Source organism: Apodemus sylvaticus, chromosome 8 (assembly GCF_947179515.1).
Source record: "Apodemus sylvaticus chromosome 8, mApoSyl1.1, whole genome shotgun sequence".
In the NCBI taxonomy this organism is placed as follows: Eukaryota; Metazoa; Chordata; class Mammalia; order Rodentia; family Muridae; genus Apodemus; species Apodemus sylvaticus.
The window spans coordinates 72,897,082-72,909,763 of NC_067479.1; the positions used below are offsets into that span (position 1 = coordinate 72,897,082).

General features: G+C 38.9%; 1 protein-coding gene across 1 annotated transcript in view; it reads right to left on the minus strand.

Moving 5' to 3' along the window:
- The window catches only part of Rnf212b (ring finger protein 212B), a 44,381-nt gene that overhangs the window by 8,319 nt on the left and 23,380 nt on the right, over nucleotides 1-12,682 (minus strand). Inside the window, exons 4-10 of the mRNA XM_052191479.1 lie at nucleotides 9,482-9,597; nucleotides 8,427-8,487; nucleotides 7,317-7,345; nucleotides 4,926-4,972; nucleotides 4,655-4,697; nucleotides 4,426-4,486; nucleotides 4,003-4,051 (exon numbers count right to left, since the gene is read on the minus strand). Coding sequence (XP_052047439.1) covers nucleotides 4,003-4,051; nucleotides 4,426-4,486; nucleotides 4,655-4,697; nucleotides 4,926-4,972; nucleotides 7,317-7,345; nucleotides 8,427-8,487; nucleotides 9,482-9,597 — 406 coding nt within the window. The remainder of the gene's footprint in view (nucleotides 1-4,002; nucleotides 4,052-4,425; nucleotides 4,487-4,654; nucleotides 4,698-4,925; nucleotides 4,973-7,316; nucleotides 7,346-8,426; nucleotides 8,488-9,481; nucleotides 9,598-12,682) is intronic.

Genomic DNA, 12,682 nt, shown 5'->3' on the forward strand with positions numbered 1-12,682 from the left:
GAAGGAGGGAGGAATCAAGGTGACTGGGCTGGTGAGATGGCTCAATGGGTAAGGTACTTGGTACCAACTGATGATTGGAGTCAGATTCCCAGAACCCACATGGGGGAAGGAGAGAACCAGTTCTCAAAAGCTGTCCTTTGACTTCTGCACAGACACTATGGCTCATTTGTACCCACATACATATACACACTAAATAAATTAGTAAATGTAATTAAAACATTTTTCTTGGGAGCAGGTATTAAGACAGAGTCTTTCTATGTATCTTTGGTTGTCCTGGAATTCTATGTACATCACGTTGCCTCGAACTCAGGGATCTGCCTGCTTCTGCCTCCCAAGTTTAAAGGTGTGTGCTAGCATACCCAGCTAATAATCATGCTTTAAAATGAAGTAGGTAATGATTGAGGAAGACACTCAAAGTTAACCTCTGGACTAAATAAAAGACAAAAATCTACTTAAAAACTATCCCTAGGACTGAGGTCCTTTGTATGGAAGACCCAAACATTTGAGAAATGCTGTTTTACACTTGGGTAGAGAAGGAACCAACAAAGGGGACTCTGGTGGAGAAGCCAGAGAAGTCAAAGGAAAATTTGAATTTAGAATAAGAAAAAAAAAGTAAGAAATTATTTTAAGAAAGGATTAAAACGATCAATGCTGGAAAATGGCTCAAGGTCTTGTGGGAGAAGACTGAAATGTTTTCAGTGAATCTTGTGGTTGCAGTGAAGTTGAAGGGTAGAGGATAATTGAAAAAGTCAAATGGTATTGGGAAAAAATTTAAAAAGCAGCTAGGCATGGTGACAAATACCCAGAATCCCTCCCAGTACTTGGGAGGATGATGCAGAAGAATTTTGAGTTCAAGGCCATTTTGGTCCAAACAGTGAGACCCCATTTAAAAAACAAAACTGGCCAGTCGTGAGTTGTGAGTTGTAGAGTCCCCCTTTAATCCTAACACTTAGAAGGCAGAGACAGGGGGATCTTTGTTGAGTTTGAGGCTAGCCTAGACTACAAAGCAAGTTTCAGGACAGTCAGGGCTATTACAGAGAAACCCTATCTTGAAAATTCACCAACCCCCAACCCTCGATATACACACACACAAACAATAAAAACAAAACAAATAAAAACTAAAACAAAGCTGGCAGGATGTGCAATACCATTTAACTTACGAAACAACAAGGAGTTTCTCTAACAGTTGCCTATATTTTGCTTCTTGTCATAAAGGTCAATGATTAATTGACCTTGTTTTTTTTTTTTGTTTGTTTTGTTTTGGTATTTATTTATTTATTTATTTTTGGTTTTTTCGAGACAGGGTTTCTCTGTATAATTTTATTTATTTATTTTTGGTTTTTTCGAGACAGGGTTTCTCTGTATAGCCCTGGCTGTCCTGGAACTCACTCTGTAGACCAGGCTGGCCTCGAACTCAGAAGTCCGCCTGCCTCTGCCTCCCAGAGTGCTGGGATTACTAGGCATGCACCACCACCGCCCAGCCTTAACCTTGTTTTTTTGAGACAGGGTCTCAAGTATCCCAGGATTTAGCCAAAGATGACCCTGACCTCCTGTTAGTCCAGCCTCAGTCTTCCCAGTGCTGTAATTATAGGTGTGTGCCACCATGTACAGTTGAAGACATGCTGGGGATGGAATCATGGCTTCATGGACCTATGGGCTCTACACGCCGGGCCACATGTCCACTCCCTGGCAAAGAGTCTTAAAAGTAGCAAGAGAGAAGCTACTCATCACAGATAATACTCAGCAAGATTAATGTTGACTTCCTCATCAGACATACAGGGACCAGAGAACACTCAAAGTTCCCAAAGATTATCAACCAGAAGGAAACTTATTTCCAATAACACTATCTCTCAAAACAGGAGGAGGAATTAAAATATTCCTATATAAACACAAATTTAGACAATAAACTTATCACTCTCAAACTTGCCTTATAAGAAAAACTAAATGGAGTCTTTCAGGCTGAAATGAAAGGAAACTAATTAGTAACTCAAATGCAGAAAAGATAATTATATAGGTAAATACAACAAGACAGTTTAAGTGCATTTTTCTTGGTGGCTCCCCCCCCAACAGATTTAAAAGACAATTGTATAAGGCAGTAATTTAAAATTTGTGTTGCTGAGAATATAATTTAACGGAACCATGAAGTTTTGGCAAGTATTGATGTTAACTGTGGTACTAAGTTAAACCAGGCTTTTATAAATTATGTTAGCTGTAATCTCAAAACAGTTTTGAATATGGTAAAGAAAATAATAGATCTAAAATCTACACTAGAAAACAATCAATTTAACAAAAAGGAAAGCAGTAATAAAGGAATTAACGTCAAAAGAATGACATTCATAAAAGAAATAGCAAAATGGCAGTTCTTTCTTATTAGCAATTATAGATATATTAAAGTTTCCAATTAAAAAGCAGAAAATCAGGACTAATGCTGCTTAAGCCTGGGGACCTGAATTCACCCCTAGAAACCACCTAAGGTAGAAGGAGAGAACCGGCTCCACAGAGTTGTCTTCTTACATCCACACAGATGTCATGGTTTGGTATGCATTCATGTGTACACACACTAAATTAAAAGAAATTTACATAAAATCAAAACAAGCTGGGAATAGAGCATAGGCATTTGCTTAGAATGTATTTGATTGAAAAGAAGGAAAAAATGAAGGAAAACAGAAAGCAAATAAGGAAAGAAAAAAGGAAGGAAAGAAAAAGATTGTGTATGTACCTCAATGGGAGTACGTCCCATTGAGTGAGTTCCCAGATTCCATCCCCAGCCCTTCATACACATGGCCTTCCAAGAAGAAAGCAAACAAAAAGCTCAAGTGGCTGTAGTAACAGATAAAACAAGACTTTAAAAACATTGTTGCCACAAGAAAGCCCATGGTTTACCTTTAATACAGCATGAGAAAACAGACACCTTTCAGGTTACAAACTGCTATTTTCTGTGCTGGTGAGAAGGCTGAGCAGATAGAGCTTGCTCAAACCTAATGACCTGAGTGTGACCCTGGAACCCACAAACATGTCAGCAGGGAGAATTGACTCCACACCTTCACATGTGTGTCATGATACAGGAAAGTAGAAATAAATTGTCGTCATTACAAAAGAAATGGTTAACTTTCCTTTTAGACTTCATTTCTACTGCCATCTTGTGGCAATTTTGAAAAGTCAAATCACTTAAGTTATTCTATTCTGATCAGTGTTTTTTGTTTTTGTTTTTTCTTTTAAGTAGAGAGAGATAGAAGAGATAGAAGACAGGTAGAGAGGGAGAGGGGCAGGGGCAGGGAGACACTGTTGTGCCATGGTACACATGTGAAGACCAGAAAACAACTTTTTTTTTTTTTTTTTGGATTTGGTTTTTTCGAGACAGGGTTTCTCTGTATAGCCCTGGCTGTCCTGGAACTCACTCTGTACACCAGGCTGGCCTCGAACTCAGAAATCCGCCTGCCTCTGCCTCCTAGAGTGCTGGGATTACAGGCGTGCGCCACCACCGCCCGGCTGAAAACAACTTTTTAGTTGGTTCTTTCCTTCCATCTTTTTAAAGATGATTTATTTATTTTTATTTTATGAGCATCGGTGTTTTTCCTGCATATATGTTTGTGTGAGGATGTTGGGTTCCCTGCAACAGGAGTTACAGACAGTTGTGAGCTGCCATGTGGGTACTAGGAATTGAACCTGGGTCCTCTGGAAGAACAACCACTCTTAACCACTGAGCCATCTCTCAATCTTTATGTTTGTTGGGGGAATCAAACTTGGATTAGCAGACTATAACCCACTGAGCCAGCCTTTGATCAGGTTTTCAATGGCTATTTCTCAACTTTTTATTTTCTCACTCTCTGCTTCAGAAAAAAAAAATCGTATTTGTTAAACTGTAATCCATGTCTGAATACCTAGAATCATTTTTTCAGGAAAAAAGTAAACCAGCATTATGTCATGCATAGAACACTAGAAATTTCTAGTATCTGGATAGAAGACACAGACTTCAGATACCTTCCCCCTCCCCTCTCTCACCAGTGTAAGAGTCTCTGGGAGTGTTCCTTTCGTGCAGGCCTCTGCTTCTCTGACAGAAAAATAATGACCATTAATTACTTTACCCTGATTCTCTACATTCCCGACTCCCCATTGTTTCTCAGTAACAATTCATTCACACATATATTATTCTCCCACATTGTGTGGATTGGTCTTAAGAGGATCTATGCTCTTTTACTTCAAAAATGCCTGTGGTAGATACTGTGCATTCAATTCTTGAACACTTACACTACAGCCACCTCTGTTGATTCTGTGTCATTTTCTAATACTGAGTATCCAAAATAGGCTCCACATGGCATGAAAAGATTTGTGCCAAAACCAATAAAAATTTAAGATTCTTGAATTAGTCTTGCCTTTACTAAGCATTAGAAACCTCAATATAAAAAATAATATGACCACTCTTACCTGTTCCACATGACCAGTGCCAGCTACTGTGTAAGGGATGGACTCCGCAGAAGAGGAGCGACTACATAACATGAGGGAAAACAAGAAGGCAAACAAAACAATAACAAATACAAAAACTGGTGTTACATCTGACTTGGCAGTAATTCTCTTCAGTTTCGCTTTGAGCCACCTCATTCATCTTCCAACTTTGTCAACAGCTACACTGTTCAATAATAGGCTTTCTACTCACCTGACTACTTGGCTGCTATGCTGGGAACTGGGTTGTGGAGCAACTGAAAGAGCAAGAGGTGTAGGGGAAAATTGCCATAAGTGGTACACGTTGCCTTATCTGGCTAATTCGCTTTGAGTGGTTATCTGGCTATATCATGTTTTACACATTATATGTAAGATTAGCAAAATCATATTATGGTTTCTGAGAAAAAAAAACAGCTTCCATATGAGGAAAAGATATTTAGTCATCTCACACAGATATCTGGAAAGAATTAGTTTTTGTTTGTCACCTGACTGTGATGGAGAAGTAATACCCACGGGTCGAGGTGTGGTTAACCTACAAGAAAAGAAAAAGAAGGCAGCTTCGATCTCATGGAGCAGAATTAGAGGTCACATTAGAAAGTCAATCAATCATTGATTATAAAAACAGTAGCTTTGAGGCTGGAAAAATGGCTCAGTGGTCAAGAGCAGGGACTGTTCTTGCAGAGAACCCCAGCTCATTTCTGAACATCCATGTCTAGAAAAGAAAGGAAGGGAACAGCAGCTTCTTCTCTAAGTATAGAATACTTACTCCGCCATAGTAAAGGCATCGATCGTCACAGCAGACAGAAGTCAAGTTTCCTTGTGAGGTCCCTTTACTCTGCATTTCCCCAGTGGCTCCTTTTTCTACTCTCTTGTAGAGTAATTCTGGAGTCTTTTCTTTCTTCCTTCTTATAGCACCCTACCAAATATTCTCAACTTTATATCTATTCATTCATTCATTCATTCATTCAGCCAGCCAGCCAGCCAGCTAGCCATTCAACAAACATACCTATGCTCTATGCCTTGAGATTAAAACAATTAGCTATAAGAGATTCATAGGCTACTAAGAGAGAAGGAAAGACTCAGGCCTGGATAGAACCCAGTGGCAGAGTGCTTAGCAAGTCTTGAGATCTGACATGCCAAGACCACAAAGGAAACAAACAAACCCAAGCACAACAATGTTTATATATTATAATGGATATAGAAAAATACAAAAATTTGAAATACTAATGCAAATCAAAACAACCCTGAGATTTCACCTCACACCAGTCAGAATGGCTAAAGGTCAAAAAATCAGGAGACAGCAGGTGTTGGTGAGGATGTGGAGAAAGAGGAACACTCCGCCACTGCTGGTGGGATTGCAAGATGGTGCAACCATTTTGGAAATCAGTCTGGTGGTTCCTCAGAAGTCTGGGCATGACACTTCTGGAGGACCCTGCTATACCATTCCTGGGCATATACCCAGAGGATTCCCCGCATGCAATAAGGACACATGCTTCACTATGTTCATAGCAGCCCTATTTGTAGTAGCCAGAAGCTGGAAAGAACCCAGGTGTCCCTCAACGGAGGAATGGATACAAAAAATGTGGTATATTTACACAATGGAGTACTATTCATCCATTAGAAACAATGAATTAATGAAATTCTTAGACAAATAGATGGAGCTGGAGAACATCATACTAAGTAAGGTAACCCAGTCTCAAAAGATCAATCATGGTTATGCACTCACTGATAAGTGGATATTAACCTAGAAACTTTGAATACCCAAGACATAATCTACATATTAAATGATGTCCAAGAGGAATGGAGGAGTGGCCCTTGGTTCTGGAAAGACTCAGTGCAGCAGCATAAAGGAATACCAGAACAGGGAAGTGGGAAGGGGTAGATGGGGGAACAGGGGGAGGGAAGAGGGCCAGAAAAGGGGAAATCATTTGAAATGTAAATAAAGAATATATCAAATAAAAAAAATTTGAAATACTGATAGTAACCTCTGTGACTTCAGGAGTGCTATATCTTCTGAATACTTTCACCATTAAAAATATTTAGTAATTGGTAGGGCACAGACATGAATAGAATGCCTGCTGTTGCTGTGCATGGCACTTAATAGATAAACAGTATTGCTGAATGAATATTTATTGTATGAACAAATTCCAACTCCGTCTGATGCAGTCATGATGGAGAAAGTAATCCATGTTGGGCTCTTGAAGGATCAGTAGGAATTTACAAGACAGTAATCAAGGGTGAGCATTACAATCAAGATTTCACTTCAGAGCTGAGCATGGTAGCACATGTAATCCTAGCTATTCAGGAGCCGAGTCAAGAGCACTAATTCAAAACCAGTCTAGAAAACTTAGTGAAGCTGTCTCAAAATGATTAGTAAAAAGAGGACTGGAAGGGTGGGGTGAGGGACCATGGTGGTGCGTACCTTTAATCACAGCACACAGAGAACAGAGGCAGTCAGATCTCTGAGTTCCAGGATGGCCAGGGCTACACAGTGAGAGTCCCTGCTCCATGGAAAAGGGGGTGCTAGCTCAGTGGGGGTGCTCTTGAATGCATTAGCTCATTGGCAAAGATCTCACAAGACCCTAGCCCCCACTGTACAAAAAATAAAACAAAAAGATGTCACTTCTGTCAGAGACTCAGGAAAGTAAAAGATAAATTCATCAACCACTGTATCCATCATGGAAGCACACAATTAGGAGTCAAGAAAATGGTAAAGGATTAAGAAGAGAGAAATGCTAGGTACCATGAATTGTTCATTACACACTGTACACATGTAGCACATCATCATATATTTATCTACAATTGTAAAACTGAAAATGTTTTGAAGAATAAATCAGAAAATTTCAAGGTAGAGGGCTAGTATGGTAGAAACCGACCTGCTTCCGTAGTAGCAGCGTGGCGATCCCTGTAGGTGGAAAATGGAAGTGAGGGAAGCTATAGTTAAAGGTTCTAATTAGTGGATTTTAGACTGATTTGTTAGATAATTTACCAGAAAACTCCCCTAGCTAAGGCTGCCAACAGAAGGACAAAAAACTGTGTTTCTTTAGAAAATTATTAGCTTTAACAGAATAAAAATTTCGTTTCTTTTTATAAAGCATACTGGGGAGCTAGGCATGCAGCACATACTTGTAATCTCAGTACTACGGAAGGGAGACAAGAGACTCCAGAGGCCCAGGCTAGCCAGCTCAGTAAGAGGGTGCAGTTGGTAAAATGCCTGCTAAACCTGACTCCATTTTATCCCTCATTCCCACCGTGGAAAGAGAAAACTGCTTCCTTAAAGGTACCCTCTGACTGACACCTGTACTCATGCACACAACACATACACATCACACATCTTACACACATACACATCACACATCTTACACACACACACACACACACACACACACACACACACACAATATTAAACAAACCTTTAAAAAAAGAGTTCAAAACTGAGGATATTTTAGACTCAATCTCAAACAAACAAATAAACAGAGCAAGGAACAGATCCCGAGGTATTCAGGACTTCTTTAAGAGAAATGTTAAGTTGAAATACATTTCTTATTGAGGAATTCTCATCAGTTATAGCACTACTCACTGACATTTCAGAATGGGTCAAAAATGTGCTAACTATTGATGCTTTCAACCCTCCAAAGTCCTCTGTATCCTTATTTATTTACTACAGTGTGCTTACTGAATAAATACAAGTTTTCTGAAAAGCACTATGTTTTATATTCTATGTAGCCATCTAGAAAGATGGACACGGTAGGAAGTAAAATAATAATAGTCTTCTTCAACTGGGCATGGTGACATGGGTGGTAGTCCTGGACCACAGGAGATTGGGACAGAAGTATTCTGAGTTTGACGCCAGCCTGGACTACACAGTGAGAATCCTGGGTATGCAGCTCAGTTACTGAGCATGTATCTAGCATGTGTATGAACCTGAATTTGATTTCTAGAAACACAAACCAAAAAATGTGAAAAATAAAATCTATTTCATTCACCTTTAGGATGTCTAGAATTTTCTTCAGTTCTTCATTCTCTTTTCGTAAGACTGATAGCTCTCTAGGCAAAAGATGGAAACAATCAGGTCCAGGTCACTACGATAAAAATTATTACTATTATCAACATCTTAGTTAATGCTTACTGAGAGGTGTTTGCAGGTATCGGATCTGGTGATTCAGGGAGAAAATGGCAGGGTTTGATGGTAAAAGCAAATGAAGAAAATAAGCAGTTATTTGGTATGATTTCAAGGGGGTTTTGCATAGAATTCCATTTCTTCTTCATACACAATCTTGGACTATTGATATGTGAAAGTTTCCAACAATGGGACCTTTGAGAAGGCTCAGTGGAGAAAGGCCTTGTACCAGATCTGACGACTTGAGTTCAATTCCCGGAACCCACATAGTGAAAGGGGAAAACCAACATCTCAAGTTGTCCTCTGACCTGGCATGTTCAAAGGACAACACATATCTATAAATAAACATTAAACAATTTAAGTTTCCAACAAGGATTCTAGTTTTTTCATTAGCATCTTATTTTATGTACATTGGTATTTTGTCTACATGTATGTTTATGTAAGGGTTCCCAGATCCCATGGACCTGGAGTCACAGGCAGCTGTGAGCCACCAAGCGGGTGCTGGGAATTGAACTGAACGTGGGTCCTCTGGAAAAGCAACAGTGTTCTTAACTGCTGAGCCGCCTCTCCAGTCTCAAAGATTCTGTCTTTTAGCTTAAGATTTACAAAATGCACTCCTTCCACAAAAACATTTTCAATGTTATATCTCAGTGTTATCAGTATGAGTCAGCTACATCTGATTTCACTAAAGAGATGATTTTGGATATAATGAAGTAGAAAAGCTATAAAGTAAGGAGAGTCCATGGAGTGAAGAATGAAAAATAAGAGAGATTAAGGGGAAAAACCAAAAATTTCACACCTAACTTTCCTAAGACAGATACAGACACACATAGGGCAACTTTCAGTGTTTCTATCTGGAAAGGCCTATGGTTTTACTCAAAGAAAGAAAAGATGCTGGCTGGAGATTTAACTGGGGCTTACTTGTTCTGGCTGGCCACTCTTTCCTGGGCTTCCTTCATAGCTGCTTCTAATTTTGTAATTCTGTCCTTATAAAAGGCGATAAGAAGATCTGTTTGTTTCTTCTGGAAGCACCACACCTACTAGGAAAAAAGAAGTCTTTGGCATACACTTTTATTAACTCCTTCATATTACTTTTGACTATAAAGGGAAGTCCACTAAATCGTAGTTTAGAACTAATTGTTCTTCTCCTAGACTCTTTAGTATAACTTGTAACTCAGGCTGGAGAGATGGCACCAACTGCTCTTCCAGCAGTCCTAAGTTCAATTCCCAGCAACTACATGGTGGCTCACAACCTTCTGTAATGGGATCTGATGCCCTCTTCAGGAGTGTCTGAAGACAGCAATAGTGTACTCATGTACATAAAATAAATAAATAAATCTTTAAAAAAAAACTTGTAACTCTCCAAAACTGTAGCGTTTAACACTACTAGGGAGAGCTGAAGCTTTCCATTTTAGGACATTGGCTTTCTCTTACCTTAGTGAGAATATTCTGGCATTATAGAATATATGTATATATTCATATATACTCATTCTACATGTATATGTGTGCATGTGAATATATATGTATATATTTATATGTATATGTATATATGTATACATATATTTATATGTATATGTATAATATGTGTGTGTGTGTGTATATATATTTGTTCTGAGTCAAAAAAACAAAACAAAAACAAAAGAACTTTCAAGCTCCTAATTGGTTCTAACTTACCTACTTATTTAATTTCCACATTTAGCTATTACAACGTATTTTCTGTAATACTTAGACTGTGCTATTTGAAGGTTGTTTGTGCTGTTCCAGTACCCAGGATACAGGAGGTAGAGGCAGAAGGATGAGGACTTCGAGGATAGCCTTGGCTGGCCACAATGTGAATTTGAAGCTGGCATGGGCTATGAGATCCTGTCTCAAGGAGGAAGGACATAAAAGGATATTTCTGATTTTTTTTTAAGTTTTATGATTTATTTCTGGATATAGGCATATAACTTTATCTTTTGTGTTATTTTGCCATTTGCTACACTAATGTACCTATCACAGGATTGTTGAATCAGAGTTAATATTTACAAAATGTTTTTGCTGTGTCAGGCTCTATTCTGAACACACAGCAGATTTTATGTCTCACCTGCTTTCTCCCTGATCTGACCCTAAGTCTTTATCAAGGCCTCCCTGGGTGTTTGTACTCTTCTCATCATTTTTTTCCTCATCTGATTTGTTTATAAAAGTAAGATTTTAGAAAAAATTGAACAGAGCAGAAGCAGAAACAAAAATTACTTAGAATCTTAGGAATGATCTGAAATGGTGGGAAGGTTGTTTGGAAGTAATAGTTGCTATAAATAAATATGTAATAAGACACAGTATCACCGACACTCTAGTTTTAGCTGTGGGATCAACATGGAATGAAATGAGTTATTATAAGGCATTTAAAGTCTTACCTGACTTTGATAGTTCATGACTATATTCTTAGGTCTTACAAGGCTGAGGTAGGAGGATTGTAAGTTTGAGGCCAGCCTGAGCTACATTAGTGGCCAGCAAAGCAAGATCCTGTGATAAAAAAGGCAGGTAGGCCGGACTAATGAGATGGCTTCAGTGAGTGCTGTCAACTTCATGACTTGAGTTCAATCTAGGGACCCACATGTTAGAGGAAAAAACAGACTCCTGCAAGTAGTCATCCGACTTCCACACATGAGGTGTGGCATGTGCACATAAGCATACATACACTATACTACACACACACACACACCCCAGTTATTAGACACCATGCTCTAATAAAAGAAGTATTAATTGGGGCTTGTTTATAGTGTCAAAGGGTTAGTACATGCTCATCATGCCAGGGAGCACAGTGTCACACAGGCAGGCATAATGAAGAAGTAGCTGAGAGCTTTACATCTGGATCTGGGGCAGGGCTTCAGAAACAGAAACACACTGGGCCTAGTTTTGAGGTTTCAAAAGCCTGCAGTGATGTACCTCCTCCAACAAGAACACACACTCCAGCAAGGCTGCACTTCTTAAACCTTCCAAGCAACTAACTAACTGGAGACTAATCATGTAAATATATTTTTGGGGGGAAGGGCTATTCTCACTCAAACCACCACAACATGCATTCACATAAAAATTTTAAAAATAAAATGTATAAAACTTTAAAAATTAACAAAAAATGGAGACTGATCAAAGCCAAATCCTACTTTAGTCAAGATACAGCTCACTTTGAGACTGCCAAGAGTCACAGGTACACTGAGACTAGATCATACTACAGAACTGAAGGAACCAGATTAGATTATGGGAGATCCCTTTGACTAGTTTTAAACAAGCCTTCTTTGCCTTCTTACTGCCAACCCCCCCCCCCCCACCACCACCACTGAAAGCTATATCTCAGATGCAGGCATTGGTTATGTAGCAATTTCCTCTCTATAAAACTTCCTATTTTTGAAAGAAGCTCTTTAAGACACGGGATGGTCTAAAGGGACATGAAACATTTCATTCTGCAGAGAAGCTCTTTAAAATTCAGCAAATAACTCAGCTTCAGGAAGTCCCTAAAGCTGACCAGACTCACTAGGCCCCATCATCCCCAAAATATGTATTGGCCAGAACTGCTGAAACTCTCAGATAAGCTAAGCTACTTGGAAGAGGCAGATGAGCCAAACTGCCTGGAAGAGCCTCAGACCAACTGAGCTGCCTGTTAACTCCACCCTGTTAAATAGATCATTTTTTTTTAGATCATCATTTGCTTTAATATAGTGACCCAGAGCAGATAATAAAAGTTGTTATGCTACTGACTATACCATCTAGATAATGCGAGTGTTAATACTATTCCTTTAATTATAACACTATGTATTATAATTAATACTACTTCCAGAACCAGACACCATTCCTTCACCTCTACTCTACTATCAGAAGGTAAGTACCACAGCTTCATGTTACAGACTTTTGCTCACATTAGGCTGGCAGTGCATGCCTTTGATCCCAGCCCTCAGGGGCCATGTACATTTTTGTGAGTTTAAAGCTAGACTGGTCTTCACAGCTAATTCAGACCAACCATAGTTACACTGTGAGATTCTGTCTAAGAAAAATAATGTACAAAATTTAGCTTATAGATACTAATAGGCTTTTATAAAATTTACTGAAATACTTTAGATACTAACAGGCTTTTTATAAAATTTACTG